A 21,706-nucleotide genomic window follows, 5' to 3' on the forward strand; every position below is an offset into this window, starting at 1 on the left:
CTACAGTATGTGGTCTTTTGTGTCTGGCTTCTTTTACTTAACATAAAATTTTGAGGTTCATTCATGTTATTGCATGTATCAATTGTTTATTCCTTTTTATTGCTGAATAGTATTCCGTTTTCCAGACATGCCATATTTTATTTATCCATTCACCATTTGATGGACATTTAGATTATTTCACTTTTTGACTATTATGAATAATATTGCTGTGAACATTCACATAAAAGGCTTTGAGTGGTGGACATGTGTTTTTATTTCTCTTGAATAGATAACTAGGAGAGGAAGTGCTAGGTCATATGGTAACTATATTCAAATTTTGAAGCAACTGCCAAACTTTTCTATAGTGGCTATAATATTTTACATTTTCACCAGCAATGTATGAGGTTTTCAGTTCCATATCTTCCCCAACAATTGTTATTGTCTTTTTTACTGTAGCTGTTCTAGTGGGTATAAAGTGGTATCCCTCTGTAATTTTAATTTGCAATTTTTGATGTTGAGCGTCTCCGTGTGCCTGTTAGACCATTCATATATCTTCTTTGGTAAAATGTCTGTTCAGAGTCTTTTGCCCTTTTTTTTTTTGCGGTACGCAGGCCTCTCACTGCTGTGGCCTCTGCCGTCGCGGAGCACAGGCTCTGGACGCGCAGGCTCAGCGGCCACGGCTCACGGGCCCAGCCGCTCCGCGGCATGTGGGATCTTCCCGGACCGGGGCACGAACCCGCGTCTCCTGCGTCGGCAGACGGACTCTCAACCACTGCGCCACCAGGGAAGCCCCCTTTTGCCCATTTTTTAGTTGAGTTATCTTCTTACTGAGTTGTAAGAGTTCTTTATAAATACATATCTAAAGTCATGAGGATTTTTTTTTTTTTCTTGAAGAAGTTTTGTAGTTTGGGGGTTTTACACCTGGGTCTCTGATCCATTTTGAGTTAATTTTTGTGCATGGTATGAGGTAATGGTTTAAATTCAACTTTTTTTTTTTTAAGTGAGAAAAGGACCTATTTCACTGGTCGCTGTGCAGATTTTATTTATTTATTTATTTATTTATGGCTGTGTTGGGTCTTCATTTCTGTGCGAGGGCTTTCTCTAGTTGTGGCAGGCGGGGGCTGCTCTTCATCGTGGTGTGCGGGCCTCTCACTATCGCGGCCTTTCGTTGTGGAGCACAGGCTCCAGACGCACAGCCTCAGTAGTTGTGGCTCACGGGCCTAGTGAGCCATGCTGCTCCGCAGCATGTGGGATCCTCCCAGACCAGGGCTCGAGCCCGTATCCCCTGCATTGGCAGGCAGATTCTCAACCACTGTGCCACCAGGGAAGCCCCTAAATTCAACTTTTATATGTGTTATATATTCAGTTGTCCAGCGCAATTTGTTGAAGACTGTCCTTTCCCCCATTGAAATTGCCTTGGCACCTTCATTGAAAATTAATTGACCATAAATGTAAGGGTTTATTTCTGGATTTTTCAGGTCTGTTTCATTGGTCTATGTGGTTATCCTTATGCCAGTACCACACTGTCCTGGTGACTGTAGCTTTAGGATATATTTAAAATCAGAAAGTATAAGTGAGTAAGCCCTGTACTTTTTCAAAATTATTTTGACTATTGTAATTCCTTTGTGTGTCCGTATAAATTTAATAATCAGCTTGTCAATTTCTGGGAAAAGAAAAGCCTACTAGGATTTTAATAGGGATTATGTTGAATCTGTGGCTCAATTGGGAGAGAATTTTTAACATTCTCTTAAGGAGAAAGATTGTATTAGGAAATTTTAAAAATCTGTAATAAAAAGAGAAGACAACTCAAGATAAAGATGTTCTGGTTTCCTTTAAAGATTATACCTTAATTTATTAGATTATGAACTTTTACAAGTAATTTACTATTTATTGAGTACTCACTGTATGTCAGATGGTGGGCTAATTGCTCTGTGTTGTTCCATTATTTAATCTTGGCTCAGCCCCTTAACTCTTTAAAGATAACCAGTTATAAGGTAGAAGATGTTACATGAAAGACAGTTGGGGGGAAGGTTGTTACACTGATTGATTCTCTAGTGAAGACGTTCTGAGTCTAACATTGTCCTTAACAGCATAAGGTAGCAAAGAGAATGCTCACGTTTCTCACCCTCACTTTTATTCTCTTTGCTCCAGTTTTCTAAATCATCTCTAAATCTTTATACTTTATGACATGTTTATAAGGGATTGTAAAATACTCTGCCAGTATATCTATTCCCTTGTAAGTGAACTACCTCACACATATGTATGAATGTAAATACAAAGTGAAAAAGGGAGCAGCTGTTTTGAAGGGTGATGCTGAGAACATGTGCTCCTCTATGAGGTGTACAACAGTGAACTTGTGGTACAGATTTGGATAGTTGTGAGTAATTATTAATTGTAAGAAGAAAGAGAATTGAGTATAAATTTTAAGGCACTGCTTCAAAAAAGTATCATGAATTTTCATTGTGACAGGTGACAGTATTTCTTTAGTTTGGTGTTTTTCTCATCCTTTTAACTTCTGCATTTGCATTAGGAGGCAATGCCTAACAAGAGCTTTATCATGGTCTTTCTATAGACTGCTGTATTCTCTTCTTGTGTCTAGAAGGTCTGATTTCTCTTCACATTGATAGCAAGCAGGCAAAATAAAGGGAAAATGAATAGCATTTCATCTTTCACTACTTATCTCCATTCTGCAGCCGTGCAGTCGGAAACCCTTGTGCATGAAGACAGATTTGTTCTATGGCCTCGGAGTTGGGTGCCGGGGACGATGGCGGCTTCACTGAGCTGGCAAAGCCCCTCTATCTTCAGTACCTGGAGAGGGCCCTCCGGTTGGACCATTTCCTGCGACAAACATCAGCCATCTTCAACAGGAATATTTCTAGGTATGGTATCCCATCTTCCCAATATAATGTTTCACCACATTTCTGATTCCCATCATTCCTGTAGATTTTATGGTTAAAGTATCTTATGGGTTTTGGGATGTTTGATTTTTTTTTTCCTTCTTTCTTTCAAATAAAATACAGTCAGCTTAATCAGAGGATCAATTTCTTCTGTAAAGTGTTCAGTCTACTAACCATAAATTATAATATTTTGCTGGGTCATCTGTTATTGTGGATTCACCATTCTTCAATTTATAGTGATGAAAGTGAAGATGGACTGGATGACAATAATCCTTTATTACCCCAATCTGGGGATCCCTTGATACAAGTTAAGGAAGAACCTCCAAATTCATTGCTTGGTGAGACTTCTGGAGCAAGTAGTTCTGGAATGTTAAACACATACTCATTGAATGGAGTTCTACAGTCAGGTCAGTATGGTATGAGATCCCTCTTTGGACTATCAGTTCTTTTGGGGCAAGTGTCCTTTCATTTTTTTATTCTTTATGTTTCTTTACACAGAAACAAAATCTGACAAAGGGAATTTATATAACTTCTCTAAGTTGAAGAAAAGCAGAAAGTGGCTAAAGGTAAGAGATAAGGCAGAATGTTTATAATTCAAATAACCTACTAAAATTACAAATAGAAGGATAAGTTACTAATTATGGCACATTGGCAGAGATTTTCCTAGACATGAGTCTTTTATTCTGGGTGTGGTTTTTCAAGAAATTATAGAGAAAAATCTAGAGGACTCAACAAAGTTCATCTTAACAAACATTTTTGGGAATGAAGCCCTATACTGAGTGAGGGAGTACAGAAATATATCAGATAAGATCCTTGCTCTCACTGACTTGTAATCAGGATTATTAATCTTTTTTTTTTATTAGTCACTGAGTAGTTCATTCATTCAACAGATGTTGATTGGCACATTCTGCCTTGGGAGATACTGTTGTAGATAGATAGGGTTCCTGCCCTGAGGAGCTTACATTCTAATGTAGGGAGGCAGTGAGTAAGCCTGTAAATAAGAAAATAAATAAATACAGTTTCTTTAAAGAGGTAACATTTCAATTGATTGCTGAATGATCAGAAGGAACTAGGTGAAGGTTTAAGATAAAAGCATTTCAATCAGAAGGAACAATGGCAGAAGTCCTGAGAAAGGAAGCAACTTGGTATGTTTGGGGAAGAAAGGAGGTTGGTATAGCTGGAGCACAGTAAATGAGAGGATAGTAGAAACTGAGGTTATTAGCTGATCACGTAACACTATGTTACGGAATTTATATTTTAATTCTTGTTACAGTGCTAAGCAATTGGAGTGTTTTTAAGTAAGGCAGTGACTATCTCATTTATATACTCTTTCAAGATTACTGTCATTAGCTAGACAGAATTAAGGTTAGCATTTCTTTTATTGAAACTAATTTTTTCTCTATTTTATACTTTTCTTATGAACAGCTCGAAGTAATTTAAAGGTAGTCTTTTATTTTTATCACCAGCCCCTTTTTTTTTTTTTTTTTTTTCTCGGTACGCGGGCTTCTCACTGTTGTGGCCTCTCCCTTTGCAGAGCACAGGCTCTGGACGCGCAGGCTCAGCGGCCATGGCTCACGGGCCTAGCCGCTCCGTGGCATGTGGGATCTTCCCGGACTGGGGCACGGACCCGTGTCCCTTGCATCGGCAGGCGGACTCTCAACCCCTGCGCCACCAGGGAAGCCCCACCAGCCCCTTTAAAAGGCTCATGTGGAAAAGGTCTGAAAAGGCTCATGTGGAAAAGGCCTGATTAGCTTCACATCAATGAGGTTTTAAACTTTTGGGAATGCAGTAACCTTATGCTTGGCCATCACATTTTAAAAAATTGAGATGTAATTCACATGCCATAAAATCTACCCTTTTAAGGTGTATAATTTTATAATTTAATAATTTAATTATAATTTAATAATTAAAATTCATAAAGTTAATACAGCCATTACCATCTAATTCCAGAACATTTTCAACACTCCAGAAAGAAACTCTGTTCATTAACAGTCACCCTTTCTCTACTTTCCCCAGCCCAACTTGGGAGCCACTAACCTGTTTTCTGTCCCTGTGGATTTGCCTATCCTGGATATTTCATATAAATGGAAACATAAAATGTGGCCTTTTATGTATGGATTCTTTTACTTAGCATAATGTTTTCAAGGTTCATTCGTGTTGTGGCACATGTCATTACTACTTCCTTCATTTTAATGGCTGAATAATTCTTCGTTATCTGGATAATACCACATTTTGTTTATCCATTCATCAGTTAATGGATTTTGGGGTTGTTTCCCCTTTATTAAGCATCACAGCTTGCTTTCTATATTATACCTTTATGCCCTATAGTAGTTTTTTAGGTTTTGTTTAGTTTTTTGCCTTGGTATTTGACATTTATTTAAATTATCTTACGTGTAGCATATGTACTAAGTGAAATTTAGCCTTGTTGCTGTTGATAGCATTTCTCATGTTTTGGCGCTCTTTCATTCGTGACTACTAGGTTTAATTGGTATCTTTTTGTTTTTTAGATGAATTGGTAAAGAATAGTATAAGGGAAACTGGAATGACTATCCTCCAGCTGTTTTTGTCATTGTTTTGGGATCTGGAAAAAACCCTTGGATTATAAAAGGAATTGCTTCATATCAGAGGTTCCATTTCCATTTCCTCCCTTTTTCAGAGCATTCTGCTAAGTGATGAATCCAGTGAGGCAGGTTCTCAGAGTGAAGACAATGATGAAGAAGAAGAAGAAGAAGAAGAACTCAATCTCAGCAGAGAAGAACTTCATAATATGTTGCGACTGCACAAATATAAGAAACTTCACCAGAATAAGTATAGTAAAGACAAGGAGGTAAGGGTTTCAGGAGAAATCTCAGATTTTCATGCTGGGTATTTACCCTCTGGTTTATATTAATTGAAAATACATCATTTTAACTTTATATTTAGATGGTGGTTGTGGTTGTTCTGATAATTGAAATATACTTCATATACCAAAAAAATTCATCCTTTTAATGTGCACAGTTCAGTTGGTCTTAGTATATTCATAGAGTTTGTAACTATCATCACTTTCTAATTTCAGAACATTTTCTCACCCCATAAAGAAATCTCATTTCCCTTAGCTCTTGCCCCTCATTCTCTTTCTTTCTTTTTTTTTTTTTTTTTAATTTTTTTAAATTTTTTACATTTTTAAATTTTTTGCTGTGTGGCCTGCAGGATCTCAGTTCCCCTACCAGGGATTGAACCTGGGCCACACCAGTGAACATCTGGAATCCTAACCACTAGGCCAGCAGGGAACTCCCCCCCTCATTCTCTTCATTCCCCTCAGCCCCAGACAGCCATCAGTCCACCATTTGTCTCTATAAATGTGCCTATTCTAGACACTTCATACAAATGGAGTAACATGTGTCCAGCTCTCACTTAGCATAAGGTTTTCAGGGTTCATTCATGTTGTAGCACGTATTAGTACCTCATTTCTTTTTATTACCAAATAATATTCCATTGTATGGACATAGTGCATTTTATTTATCCATGCATCATTTGATGAACTAATTGGATTGCTTCTACTTTTTGGGTTTTATGGATTGTAGCTATGAATAGTGACTTGTTTCACTTTTTGGCTTTTATGAATAATGCTGCCCTGAAGATTTGTGTGCAGATTTTCGGTGTGGACATGTATTTTTATTTCTCTTGGGTATATACCAAGGAAAAGAATTGCTGGGTCATATGATAACACTATGCTTACCCTTTGGGGGAACTGTCAGGCTGTTTTCCAAAGCAGCTGCACCATTTAAAATTCTTGTGGTTGCTTTTTAATACAGTTGTTCTTTGGAAGTGTTCCTATCTTGGAAAAACTCCCTTTCTTCACATACTAACATTAGATTGATGATAGTTTTATGTGGCAACTATTTGAATGCTGTTACAAACGCCTTCTGATTTTTGTCAGGAGTGTAGCACTTTGTACATAATGAGCAATAGAATATTTGAAGACCTAAAACTTTCCAGCAATTAGTTAAGGTCCAAAGTCAGTTCAGAAAGCTTTGAATAATATGGTAAAAGTTATAAACCTGTAGAAGTAATAAATAGTAAGATGTATGAAGATATATGACTTTTGACTTAGACAAGGAGTTCCTTTTTAAAGTACAGTGCTAAGGCAGTTAGTTGTTGCTTAAAATACTTGGTCTTTTTAAAATTGAAGTAAAAGACACATGTGGGAAAGTCCACAGATTTTAAGTTTACAGCTGTGTGAATGCTTTAACAGAAGACCTTGTAATAGTTCTCCATGTCACTCTTCTATCCTAGTTTCAGTCTTTGAACAACTCATTTGCCTGTAATTCAGGAAAGAGATTCTGCAGTGGACTACCTAATTTTATTTATCTTCATATTTACCCGTTAGTAATAGGTCAGACAAAATTTGAGCTTTGGAGATCAATTTGAATGAAATGTTTGAAAAGATTAAGTACTCTCTGGACAGAAAAAAAATAGATTATTCATATGTTAGAATTATGGTAACAAAGACACTATGTATAATATTGTCAGACTCTTAGTGGGAAATGAAGAGAGAAGACTTCAAAGATTGAAGAATTGTGATGGCTGGGGACTATTCAAACTAAATATAAGACTAAGAGCTGGGAAAACAGGGATTAGAAACCTTAGTAAATCTGGGGACTTATTGGTAGTAGAAGTATGGTTTATTTCTTGTTGATGAATTGAAGAGGAGACCTTTCTGCAATGACAAATATGTGTCAGGACAAAGTAAATATTCTGGTGGAGAATCAGAATCATGAAGGGTTTTTTTTAATTTGTTTTTTTAAGTTATTTTCAACAACTTTCCATGTGCATAGCCAATGAACCCATTTTGTTCTGAAGTTAAGGAAATAATTCACTTCGATGTATTAAACGTTTATTGGTCTCTTTTTGGGAAGAATACTGTATGTAGGAACTATGGTTTTTCTCTGGATCAGCTTTCTTTAGTAAAGATAATTTGAAGGCTGTGCTGTAGGAAAGACAGGCCCTTCTAAACGTCACTGTCTTTGCCTGCTTCAGTTGCAGCAATACCAATACTACAGTGCAGGCCTGCTCTCCACATATGACCCTTTCTATGAGCAGCAACGGCACCTTCTTGGACCCAAAAAAAAGAAATTCAAGGAAGAAAAGAAACTTAAAGGTGAGCATATTGACCTGCCTCTACCTTTACTCATTCTTAGTTCCAGGTACGTTTGGGCTTTGAACATAATCCATGTAGTAGAAATTTGCTTTATCTGAAAAACCCTAGTCTCCCTTATCCAAGTACTAGTTGTAAATAGTATTAAATTTATTTTGTACTTGGTTTATGATCTTTTCTAGAATTATGAAGACATGAGAACTATAGATTCTTTGCCAGAGATTTAAGCCAATTAGGTTATTCCTTTTTTTCCTTCTACATACTCTCCAAATATTGAAAATGTTCTGGGACAGAAAGAAGTTAGTTATACACAGGGAAGTATGAAGAGTCACCTGATGTATTTGGAATAAGTTATAATTGTTGCTGTATGTAGTGATTTAAAATAGACACCTCCTGATGATCTTCTGTAGTGCTTGTTTGCATGTTTGCCAGGAAATGTCTTTTCCTCCCTGAGTTCCAAGCAGCTGGAAATCAGGAAGGAAATAGGAAAGGAAAGTTTTAGACTATCTGTACTAGGCAGATTTTATTCCCCTAAAGGCATGAACTCTGTTCAGAAACACTCTTTTCAGCCTTCTTCCCTTATTTCTTCCACATCCTCCTTGTTTATCTCAGTATTTTCTCATCCTTCCACCCTCCCTCTCAAACTAGATTTTTGTTTCATGTGCAGTTTTCTTTCCACAGGTCTTAGTGTCATATCAGTTAATGCATTTTTTTTCTTTCTCTGTTATTTTTCTTTAGTCACCTTACATTGCTACCAAATAGAAAAGTTTCCTTCCTCTGATCATGACTTGAGCTCATGATACTTCATAAGCCTCCTTCCTATTGTTGGGTTCAAAAGAAATACAGTTCTTAGGTTCTCTTCTATTTCTCTTTCATGTAAACAGAGGGAGTATCCAGTGGTCTTTTTTGAGGTAGTGTTAGCTTCTTCTTGGAATATTCATGGACCTGAATAGATAAAAGGAAAAACATTGCCAGTTTCAGTGGAATGAGGAAAGAATCTTGATTTTTCTTAAAGTGATGAGGTTGTTTTGTGACTTTCTCCTGTGGAAGGGAAGAAATGCAACCTTCTGAGAGTCTGTTTCCTTTGCAGCTAAGTTGAAAAAAGTGAAGAAAAAAAGGCGAAGAGATGAAGAACTTTCCTCTGAAGAATCCCCTCGTCGCCACCACCACCAGACCAAAGTCTTTGCCAAGTTCTCTCATGATGCACCTCCTCCTGGCACCAAGAAGAAGCACTTATCCATTGAGCAGCTCAATGCCCGTCGCAGGAAAGTATGGCTCAGCATTGTAAAAAAGGAACTACCAAAGGTAAGTGAGTGCCTCCAGATAGAATGTTTTCTCTGCCTGCCCTCCAAAGAGAAGCTGTGAGAGGTAGATACCTTCACACGGTTCAGAAAGAAAACTAATCTTTTGGAATTAGGAAAATCCTGAATAGTACTCTCTTCAGTTAACTGATTTTCTAGAATTTGATCAAAATACATGAGATAATTGTTGCGTTATGCTCCTTGGCCAAAAAAATGGAGGGAAACCTCTTTGAGGAATGCAGTTTTCTTACCTAAAGAAATAGAGATTTGACAGCAAATTGATAGGCCATAATGCAGGAAATTAAAATAAAATGATGGCCATGTGTTTCGTAGACTTTATAAACATTTGGATGTTACTGAATAATCACAGGTATTAGAAGAAAATGTGAATGATTTAGGAAAAACATGTATAAGCATTCATTTTGCTCTTTTAATTTGCTTGAATGTTTTGATATACTAATTTCAAACTTAAAAGTTGCAGGAATAATGTCCGTATACCCTATTTGTTTATTTATTTATGGCTGTGTCGGGTCTTAGTTGCAGCATGCGGGATCTTTGTTGTGGTGTGCAGGCTTCTCTCTAGTTGTGGCGTGTGGCCTCCAGAGTGCATGGGCTCTGTAGTTGCTTCACGCGGGCTCTCTAGTCGTGGCGTGTGGGCTTAGTTGCCCCGAGGCATGTGGTATCTTAGTTCCCCGACCAGGGATTGTACCAGCGTCCCCTGCTTTGCAAGACCAGTTCTTAACCACTGGACCACCAAGGAAGTCCCCTTATATTCTTTACTTAGATTCACCGGTGGTTTGCATTTTACCCAGTTAATTGCTTCATTATAAATTGAGTGCAATCTTAATAGACATATGAACAGGATATTTTATGAATTTAGAGAAGATGATTCTAAACTCAATCTGGAAAAAGTCAATATGCGAAAATTGCTACGGAAACAGTAAAAAAAAGCCTTCCCAAACATTAAAACATACTATAAAATCTCTACAATTAGAACAGTGTGGTACTGACACATGAATGGGCAGATAGACCAGTAGTACCTTTAATAAATGGTGTTGGGACAACTAGATAGCCATTTTGAAAAAGATAAAATTAGGTCTGTATCTCACACATATACTCCAAATGGATTTGGCATCTCAGTGTAAAAAAAAAGAAATCATACAAATATTAGAATAAAATGACTGCATTTCTTTCTTTTTTTTTTTTTAAATAAATTTATTTATTTATTTTTGGCTGTGTTGGGTCTTTGTTTCTGTGCATGGGCTTTCTCCAGTTGCGGCAAGCGGGGGCCAATCTACATCGCGGTGCGCGGGCCTCTCACTGTCGCGGCCTCTCCCGTTGCGGAGCACAGGCTCCAGACGCGCAGCCTCAGTAGTTGTGGCTCACGGGCCTAGCCGCTCCGTGGCATGTGGGATCTTCCCGGACCGGGGCACGAACCCGTGTCCTCTGCACTGGCAGTCGGATTCTTAACCACTGCGCCACCAGGGAAGCCCTGCATTTCTACCTAATGTTTGTGTAGGAAAAGAGTTTCTAACTATGATTCAACATCCAGAGGTAATGAAAGAGAATACTCTTAAATTTGGCCACATAAAAATAAATTTTTGCATGACAAAAGACAACTGACAAACTGGGAGATATTGTTTTTTTATTTTTAAAAATTTTTTATTTTTAAAATTTATTTTTGGCTTTGTTGGGTCTTTGCTGCTGCATGCGGGCTTTCTCTAGTTGCGACGTGCGGGGGCTACTCTTTGTTGTGGTGTGCGGGCTTCTCATTTTGCGGAGCACAGGCTCTAGGTGTGTGGGCTTCAGTAGTTGTGGCACACAGGCTTAGTTGCTCCGCTGCATGTGGGATCTTCCCATACCAGGGCTTGAACCCATGTCCCCTGCATTGGCAGGCGTATTCTTAACCACTGTGCCACCAGGGAAGTCCCCATTATTTACATTGAATACTACAGTCAAAGGGCTGTTACCTCTAATAATATGGAAAGAACTATTAAAAATTGAGGGACAGGGACTTCCCTGGTGGTCCAGTGGGTAAGACTCTGTGCTCCCAATGCAGGGGACTCGGGTTCGATCCCTGATCGGGGAACTAGATCCCACATGCATGCCACAACTAAGAGTTCACGTGCTGCATCTAAGAATCCCACATGCCGCAACTAAAGACCCCACATGCCACAACTAAACATGCCACAACGAAGATCCTGCATGCTGCAACTAAGACCCAGTGCAGCCAAAATAAATAAATATTTTTTTAAAAAATGGAGGGACAAATGACCACAGATTCAGTAGACAAATGGGAAAATGTCAAGAATAGACAGTTAGCAAAGAAGGATACAAAAATGGCTCTCAAACATTAAAAGGTTCAAAGTCTCTCATAATTGGGGTAATACAAATTAAAATAACACTTAGACACCATTTGTCACCTATCACACTGGCAAAAATTTAAAAATATGACAACACATTCTGTTAAGGAGCCTGTGGGGAAGCAGGTGCTCTCATACATTACTGATAGGAATACAAATTAGGACTGTGTTGTGGGGAAAGTTGGCAACACCTAGCAATCTACAGCTGCACTTACCTTTAAAATCAGCACTACCAGTTCTAGGAATCTACCTTAAAGCTAAAGCAACGATACAAAAATACATGTAAACAAGGTTATTCATTGTAGCATTATGTGTAATTGCAAAATAACAGAAACAATCTAAATGTTCATATATGGGGCTTGAATTAAACGATGGTAGATCTATCCAGTGGATTATTTTACTGCTGTTAAAAATAAAGAATTAGGAAGACCTCCCTGAACTGATATGAAGTAATTTCGAGGACATACAGTTAAGTGAAAGAGGCAAAACGCAAAAAAGTAAGTATACCCTTCATGTAAGAATAAAGGGAATACAAGAAAATACACAAATATCCGCTCATTCGTTCAAAAGAAATTCAAGAAGGATGAACCAGAAATTAAAGTGATTGATTCCTTATAGAGGGCAAGTGGGAAACGGGTCGAAAGGAGGGAATGGGAACAGGGTAGCAAGGATGAGGAGGAAGGAGTCTTTGAGTATATTTTGTATAAAGCTGACTTTTAGAACCATAGTAATGTTTCACAGATTTCTGATATACCTCCAATATTAAACCAACCAGGATGTGGGTGGAGAGGGAGGTTGGGGGGATGTGTGGTCAAAATGGAATAAAAGTAGGAACAAATGAACTTAACTGTATTAGAAATGAGTAATATGATCAAGTTGCAGGGAGTGGGGAAGAAAGAACTCATCTAAGTAACTGAGGAGAACATTATTTTGATTGGCGATATGTAAGGCTAAAGACTGATGGAACTATGCGTAAATGCCATGATTGACATAGTAAAAGTGTTTCTCATAGGGGAATGAATAGGTTAGCAATTTGGAAACTACTTTATGTGTATACTAGGATTGAACAAATAAGTAAATATATTGTAGATGAGCCAGTTTCTCACTGCTGGAGAAAGAAGTTATAAGTAAGGAAAAGGGGAAAGCTAAAATGAAGCCCATGAAGTTTGACTGGGATCAGAGCTATCAGTATAAATTCATGGTTTCATATATATATATATATATATACACACATACAGATAGATAACTGAAATATACTTGGGTGTGTATGCATGAATTAACATGCATATGTATATTTTTTCTGGTTCTGTTTGCTGAGAGGGCCTAGAAGCAGTGACACCCCAGAAACAGCGAAGATACCTAGCAACCAGATCTTGATTTCTTACTTACTTATTTATTTATTTTTGGTTGTGTTGCATCTTCGTTGCTGCGAGCGGGCTTTCTCTAGTTGCGGAGAGCGGGGGTTACTCTTCATTGCGGTGCGCGGGCTTATTGCAGTGGCTTCTCTTGTCACGGAGCACGGGCTCTAGGTGCTTGGGCTTCAGTAGTTGTGGCACACGGGTTTAGTTGCTCTGTGGCATGTGGGATCTTCCCAGACCAGGGATCGAACCCATGTCCCCTGCATTGGCAGGCAGATTTTTAACCACTGTGCCCACAAGGGAAGTCCCTGGGTCTTGATTTCTAAACAACTTTTATTCTCTAATAAGAGGAACCAAGGCTCCTTGAAGAAGTACCTTATTCCAGAACTCAGCAGGGAAAATACAAAATGAACCTTAGGGAATTTTCTGGCGGTCCAGTGGTTAGGACTTGGTGCTTTCACTGCCAGGGCCCAGGTTCAATCCCTGGTCAGGGAACTAAGATGCCGCAAGCCGTGCAGCGCAGCCAAAGACAAAATGAAAAACATTTTTAAGTGGTGCCAGAAAGTAAAGAAGTTCTGAAGAAAGATCGGGGGGAGGTGGGGCTTGTCAAAAGAACTCAGGAGCCAACCTGAAGGAGTGCCTCATGGCCAAAGTTAGAATAATTTGAGAAACAAAATAAATAAGAATAATACTGGATTTTGACCCATAGAATAAAGGAAATATTTGTCAGTCCATACTGTTATAAGTAAATACTTGAATAGACAAAGTGTAGAAGGAACAACTCTTCCTTTCAGTAGGAATTCCAGTTAGTAAGTATAGAAGGAAAGAAGGAAATAAAATTATCCTTATGCAAACACCACAGTAATAATTGTTGCAGACTACATCCATTTATGAACGCTAAAATTAGAGGGCAAAAGTTAGAGGAGAAACAGAAGTTGCATAGCTTCAAAACTGGCAGAGTGCACCTTAACCAAATGATCAAAGTAAACATCACTAGTAATATAAATTTTGATATCATGAACTCCTTGATGTGATGCACTGAGAGGAGCACATCATCAAAACATCATTTCTCTGGTATTCTTGCCATAGTAAATGATGTCATTCCCATCATGAGGAAGCACCAGAAAACCACACATTTTGGGACACTTCACAGAATAACTGATTGGTGCTTTTCAAAAGTGTCAAGGACATGAAAGAGAAGGATTGAGGAAATGTTACGTACAGGAAGAGATTAAGGAGAAGAACAACTAAATGAACGCATTGTGAGATCCTGTGTAGGATCCTGGAACAGTGAAAGGATATTAGTGGAAAAGTGGTTGACATTCAAATAAGACCTATATATAATTTGGTTAATACTTTACTGGTGTTAATTTCCTTGCTTTTTTTTTTTTTTTAATTTGTAAGTGTCGAGAAGCATCACTTTTTATTTATTATTTTTTAAAGGGAACTTTAATTAATTAATTTATTTATTTTTGGCTGCGTTGGCTCTTCATTGCTACATGGGCTTTCTTTAGTTGTGGTGAGCGGGGGCTACTCTTTGTTGCAGTGTGTGGGCTTCTCATTGCGGTAGATTCTGTTGTGGCAGAGCATGGGCTCTAGGCACATGGGCTTCAGTAGTTATGGTGTGTGGGCTTCAGTAGTTGTGGCTCATGGGCTCTAGAGGGCAGTTAATTTCCTTTCTTAATAGTTGCACTATGGTTATATAAGCTGCTAAAATTAGGGAAAGCGTGGGTGGGGAGTAGTAAGGGAACTCTACTATTTTTTGCATGTTTTCCATAACTCTAAAGTTAGTTCAGTTTCCTCACACCGTATACAAAAATAAACTCAAACTGGATTAAAGACCTAAGAAGATCTGATAAGGTCTGAAACCATGAAACTCCTGGAAGAAAACATAGGCAGAACAACCTTTGACATAATTTGTAGCAGTATTTCTTTGAATCTGTCTCTTGGGGCAAAAGAAGAAATAAAAGCAAAAGTAAACAAATGGGACCTAGTTAAATGTAAAAGGTTTTGCCCAACAAGGAAAACCATTGACAGAACAAAAAGATAATGTATAGAATGAGAGAAGATATTTGCAAACGGTATGACTGGCAAAGGATTAATATCCTGGTGGCGCAGTGGTTGAGAGTCCGCCTGCCAATGCAGGGGACACGGGTTCGTGCCCCGGTCCAGGAAGATCCCACATGCCACGGAGCGGCTAGGCCCGTGGGCCATGGCCGCTGAGCCTGCACGTCCGGTGCCTGTGCTCCGCAACGGGAGAGGCCACAACAGTGAGAGGCCCGCGTACCGCAAAAACAAAACAAAACAAAACAAAAATCCAAAATATATAAACAGCTCATACAATTCAGTATCAAAAAAGCAACCTAATCAGAAAATGGCCAGAAGACTTGAATAGACACTTTTCCAAAGAAGTCATGTAGATGGTTAACAGGTACATGAGAAGGTACTCAACATTGCTAATCATCAGAGAAATGCAAATCAAAACAAAAAGGAGATAACACCTCACACCTGTCAGAATGGCTGTTAATCAAAAGGACCACAAATAACAAATGTTGGAGAGGATGTGGGGAAAAAGGAACCCTAGCACACTGTTGGTGGGAATGTAAATTGGTATGGAGGTCCCTCAGAAAACTAAAAATAGAACTACCATATGATCCAACTAGAGAAAGCCTACGTACAGCAACAAAGACCCAATGCAGCCAAAAAATAGATAAATAAATTAATTAATTTAAAAAAAGAAAAAATGTGGCAAGAATAATGCAAGGAACTGCCATGTATCTTTTACTCATATTTAGCACCTGTTTGCCTCATTTGCTTTTGCCATATAAATGCGTACTTTTTTCCTCACTCACTTTAAGGGTTAGTTTGAGATTTTGCGCTAAATTTACTGCTAATAATTGTGTGTTTCCAAAGAAAAAGGAAATCATCTAGTGCACAACCACAGTGCAGTATTAAAAATTATTATCTGACCCATAGGTTTTCATATTTCATCACTTGTTTCAATAATGTCCTTTATAGCACTTTCCCCACCCCTGAATCAATCTAGGACTACATGTTGCATTTAATTGTCATGTCTCATTAATCTCCTTTATTCTGAAACAATTCCTTAGCCTTCATCTTTCCTGACATTGTTATTTTGAAGAGTATATCATTTTGTAGAATATTTTTGAATTTGGGTTTGTGTGATGTTTCCTTGGGATTAGATTTGAATTATGCATTTTTGGCAATATTACTAGAGAGTGATATGTTCTTGACATATCTCATCAGGAGGCACTTGACACATCTGTTCCTATATTGTGATATTAGCTTTGATCCCTTAGTATGATGGTGCCTCTGTACTGTGCGATTACTTCCCCTCCCTCCATAGCAATTAATAAATATTTCTGGAGAGAGAGTATATGTTTGAGCATTCTTTTTTTTTAATTGAGATATAGTTGATTTATAATATTAGTTTCAGGTGTACAGCGTAGTGATTCAAAATTTTTATACATTATACTCCATTTAAAGTTATTATAAAATATTGGCTAAGTTCTCTGTGCTATACAATATATCTTTGTTGCTTATTTATTTTTTATACATAGTAGTTTGTACCTGTTAATCCCATACCTCTGTCTTGTTCCCTTTCTTCCCTCTTCCCACTAGTAACCACTCGTTTGTTCTCTATATCTATGAGACTGTTTCTGGTTTGTTATATTCATTTGTTTGTTTTATTTCTTAGATTCTACATGTAAGTGATAATATACAGTATTTGTCTTTCTCTGATTTATTTCACTAAGCATAATACCCTCTAGGTCCATCCACGTTGTTGCAAATGGCAGAATTTCATTCTTTTTTTATGGCTGAGTAATATTCCGGTGTGTGTGTGTGTGTGTGTGTGTGTGTGTGTGTGTGTGTCTGTGCGCGCGTGTGCGCGTGTATCACATCTTCTTTCTTCATCTGTTGTTGGATACTTAGGTTGCTTCCATATCTTGGCTATTGTAAATAGTGCTACTATGAACATTGGGGTGCGTGTATCTTTTTGACTTAGTGTTTTCGTTTTCTTTGGATGTGTACCCAGGGGTGGAATTGCTGGACGATATGGTAGTTCTATTTTTAGTTTTTTGAGGGCCCTCCATACTGTCTTCCATAGTGGCTGTACCAATTTACATTCCCACCAACGGTGTGCTAGGGTTCCCTTTCTCCATATCCTCTCCAACATTTATTTGTGGTCCTCTTGATGGTAGTCATTCTGACAGGTGTGAGGTGATATCTCATTTTTGTTTTGACGGAATTTCTGTGATAATTAGTGATGTTGAGCACCTTTTCATGTGCCTGTTGACTTTGTATGAACATTCGTGATGGGAAAAGTTACAGAAAAACTTGTTTCATACTTTGAAGAGGCTTCAGATGATGCCCTCTGATGATAAGGAATTCAGTGGGAATATTTGAGATTTTTATCTTTAAAGTGGCAATAATTGCTTTAGAATTAGAGAAAGTTTTTGTTAAAAGCCCTAAAAATTCCCTTAATCAGACAGTCTGAGGTGGGATTATTATAGAAATGGCTTTTAGGCCCTTTGTATAACTTGGACCCATCATTTCTTTACAGTCTGGGGGAGATCTCTTTAATAGAGAGCCACTCAGCTCTGCCTCTTCTTTCCCACATCAAATAAATGGACCATCATGGTTAAAATCAGGTTTCTTTATTGAAGCTAGTTTTTTTAACTGAAGTGGTAGACATAATAAGCAGCTTGAAACTTAGTTGTGGGCTGCTGAGTCATCTTGTGTTAGGTGTGCCTCGGAATTTTTTTTTCTTCGGTACGCGGGCCTCTCCCCTTGCGGAGCACAGGCTCTGGACGCGCAGGCTCAGCGGCCATGGCTCACGGGCCCAGCCACTCTGCGGCATATGGGATCCTCCTGGACCGGGGCACGAACCTGTGTCCCCTGCATCGGCAGGCAGACTCTCAACCACTGCGCCACCAGGGAAGCCCCTGCCTTGGAATTTTTGTTGAAGAAGATGAGGTCAAGTGGTGGTAAAAATTAAGCAATAGTGGCATTGGGTTTGCCTTGGCTGGAGGTAGGGCTAGAATCACAAACTAAGAATCTAGTTTACCTTTCTTCTAATGATTTTTGTATCTGAGTGCCCTGTTGTCTCAGCTTCTTTGCATATTGGCCCTAGAAAGCAGTGTTCTAATAAGGGTGGTGCTAGGATTAGGGTATGTTGTTACATTTTCCTAGTTCACTTCAAGCCTTAAATATAGCTTAAATTCTTTCCAGAAGGATACAGAAGACTCAATTTAAGGCAGATACAACACCAGTTTATTTTTTTAATGAGGCTTTAGGAGCTTTATGTGTGGTTCTGAGTTGGTACATTTGGGTGACTCTTAGAAGTAATGTATTTTATTTTAATTGAAAGAAGTAATGTATTTTGACTACGCTTGGTTTGGCATTTTATTTTTTAATCTTTGAGGAGATCAGTAAAGTACGGTGCCAGTCTACACAATTGTATTTAAAAAAAGAATCCTAAATGAAGTATTGTTTTTAACTGTTTTAGGCCAACAAGCAGAAAGCTTCAGCTCGTAACCTGTTTCTCACCAATAGCCGCAAGGTACGATTATATTTCCCATTTTATGTTTTGCTGGAATGTGTTCTAATTATTTAGATCTATGGTTGCTGCTCTTGTCTCTTGTGACCTATTGATACTTAATCTAATAGTACTTAAGAGAGTTTCTAAATGTTCTCAATCTATTTTTTTTAACATCTTTATTGGAGTTAATTGCTTTACAGTGTTGTGTTAGCTTCTGCAGTATAACAAAGTGAATCAGCTATATGTATACATATATCCCCATATCCCCTCCCTCTTGCATCTCCCTCCCACCCTCCTTAGCCCACCCCCTAGTTGGTCACAAAGCACCGAGCTGATCTCTCTCCCTGTGCGATGCAGCTGCTTCCCACTAGCTATCTCTTTTACATTTGGTAGGGTATATATGTCAGAGTTACTCTCTCACTTCGTCCTAGCTTACCTTTCCCCCACCCTGCGTCCTCAAATCCATTCTCTACGTCTGTGTCTTTTTCTTTTTTTTAAAAACATCTTTATTAGAGTATAATTGCTTTACAATGGTGTGTCAGTTTCTGCTTTATAACAAAGTGAATCAGTTATACATATACATATGTCCCCATATCTCTTGCCTCTTGCATCTCCCTCCCTCGCACCCTTGCTATCGCACCCCTCTAGGTGGTGACGTCTGCGTTCGTTAGAACCTTTTTTTTTTTTTTTTTTAGATTCCATATATATGTGTTAGCATACGGTATTTGTTTCTCTCTTTCTGACTTACTTCACTCTGTATGACAGACTCTAGGTCCATCCAGCTCACTACAAATAACTCAATTTCGTTTCTTTTTCAGTCTATTTTAAAAATAAAATTGCTCTTCCTCGCATTTCTGGTTTTCAAATTTTTGGGGGTAAGACCATAGCCTACTGTTAATTCCTTGGGCTAATCATGCAGTCATCCTGTGCTCAGTCTCTTCATCTAAGAAATGATGGTATTAATACTTTTCCCTTAGAGGGAGTTAATGCAACTGTCTTTGGGTATTGTGAGAATTAGATGAGGTAACCTTACTAGTTGCGTTTCCCTGGGCTAGTTACTCATCCTCATTTCCTCATCTATATATAAAATATCAACTTCATAGGGTTTTTGTGGAGAATGAATTAGTTTAATATATGTTAAGCTTAGAATGGTGCCTAGCATATAATAAACACTGACAGCTATTATTATTATTAAAAAAATTTTTTTGGCCATGCCACACAGCTTGTGGGATTTTAGTTCCCCAACCAAGGATTGAACCCTTGGGCCCTTAGCAGTGAGTGTGCAGAGCCCTAACCACTAGACCGCCAGGGAATTCCTGAAAGCTTTTATTATTAATGTGTATGATAATATTTCAAAACTTCCCAGAACATCTTAGGTTATTATACTTTTTTTCCATCTTCTAAGGCAATGTGTCTGTAGATTTCTCATCCCTGATATTACTTTGTGGTCTGGGACTGGCTCACAGGACTGTATAGAGATGTTAATCAGATTAGGGAGAAAGAGATGTGGCCATAGGAGGACTATATGCCCTGAACAGGTTGAGGGATGCTGTGGTTTAGAGTCCAGGGAGAACTGGCCCCGGTGTTGGTCCTCCTCCATTGTGATAACATTGTTGTCACTTGCAGCTCGCCCACCAATGCATGAAGGAGGTGCGTCGAGCTGCCTTGCAGGCCCAGAAAAACTGTAAGGAGACCTTACCTCGTGCTCGCCGCCTCACCAAGGAAATGCTTCTGTACTGGAAGAAGTATGAGAAGGTGGAGAAGGAACACCGCAAACGTGCAGAGAAGGAAGCCTTGGAGCAGCGGAAGTTGGATGAAGAAATGCGGGAGGTAGGGCAATAGCATGAAATTTTGAAAACCATAATTGCTGCAGCCATATTAAGAGATTGGTTAGCATTTCGTAAGTTATAAATCTAACCAATGAAATGGTTGAAAAAATATTTTAAGACATAACTTTGAGTATAGAAATTTTAGTCCAGTAAATCAGTTCTGTTTTTATTCTTTTAGTAAGCCCCTCTTCCTGGCCTTCACCTCTCTTCTATGCTCATTTCCTCTCTTTTTTTTTTTTTTAAATTTTATTTATTTTTGGCTGTGTTGGGTCTTCGTTGCTGAACGTGGGCTTTCTCTAGTTGCAGCAAGTGGGGGCCACTCTTCATTGCGGTGCGTGGGCTTCTCATTGCAGTGACTTCTCTTGTTGCAGAGCACGGGCTCTAGGCGTGTGAGCTTCAGTAGTTGTGGCGCACGGGCCTTGTTGCTCCGGGGCATGTGGGATCGTCCCAGACCAAGGCTTGAACGTGTGTCCCCTGCATTGGCAGGCGGATTCGTAACCACTGTGCCACCAGGGAAGTCCCCATTTCCTCTATTCTTTGTAGCTTTATTCTTTTGAATATTTCTGGAGGACACCTTTCCCCAGCTTCCCTCCACAAAAAAAAGAAAAGGAATGAAAGAAAAAGAAAACAGCTTAGAGCTTGTCTGGGCTTGGTTCCAGATGCTGGCTGTAATTTCGATTTGTTGGAAGATGAGGGCTGGTTGCCAAATTTAGGGCCAGATAGGGACAATGGACAACTAGTTCAGTTTTCTGAGACACCTCCCCCCTCCCCACCCTCTGCCACCTACTTTTCTGTTTTAACTTGCAGTCAGTTCTCTTGCTAAGCTTGATGTCAGCTGAGAGTATTATTCAGGGAAGCAAGAGGAGCGATTAAGAGGACAGAGTTATTATGTTGCCATTGGTAAACCCATTGGGATGAGTGGAAGGACAGTTGAGGTCTGGAGAAGGAAGGGAATCAGAGGATTGAATGTTTTCTTTCGGGTATAGGTAGTACTCCTGTCAAAGCAGAGCCGTGGAGACTCTTTGGAGTTCTTGGTCTTCCCTCATGTCTCATGCCTTTGAGGGGGAATATGGATTTTGCCCAGTTCTCTTAAGTCCCTGGGTGACTTGTTTCTTTGCATGGAAGATAAACTGTATTATTGAGTTAGTAAACTTTTGATGCTAATGGAAATATTTGCTTACTGAGTTTAGAGGCATTTGAGTTAGTCACAGATCTTGAAGTTTTGAAACTGACTTGGCTTATGATCTAGGTTTGTGAGACATTCTCTCAATTATGTTGA

The 21,706-nt window shown here is 38.8% G+C and overlaps 1 protein-coding gene across 3 annotated transcripts in view; it reads left to right on the plus strand.

Annotated features, from left to right (window-relative positions):
* The window catches only part of INO80 (INO80 complex ATPase subunit), a 136,729-nt gene that overhangs the window by 27,341 nt on the left and 87,682 nt on the right, over nt 1-21,706 (plus strand). For all 3 annotated transcript variants that reach the window (XM_024134383.3, XM_028495459.2, XM_024134386.3), the window contains exons 2-9: nt 2,673-2,858; nt 3,114-3,283; nt 3,375-3,442; nt 5,533-5,703; nt 7,896-8,016; nt 9,104-9,318; nt 18,566-18,619; nt 20,225-20,428. In XM_024134383.3, the coding sequence (XP_023990151.1) occupies nt 2,716-2,858; nt 3,114-3,283; nt 3,375-3,442; nt 5,533-5,703; nt 7,896-8,016; nt 9,104-9,318; nt 18,566-18,619; nt 20,225-20,428 (1,146 nt within the window). In that variant the 5' untranslated portion in view covers nt 2,673-2,715. The remainder of the gene's footprint in view (nt 1-2,672; nt 2,859-3,113; nt 3,284-3,374; nt 3,443-5,532; nt 5,704-7,895; nt 8,017-9,103; nt 9,319-18,565; nt 18,620-20,224; nt 20,429-21,706) is intronic.

The sequence above is a fragment of the Physeter macrocephalus genome, chromosome 11 (assembly GCF_002837175.3).
Source record: "Physeter macrocephalus isolate SW-GA chromosome 11, ASM283717v5, whole genome shotgun sequence".
Taxonomy (NCBI): Eukaryota; Metazoa; Chordata; class Mammalia; order Artiodactyla; family Physeteridae; genus Physeter; species Physeter macrocephalus.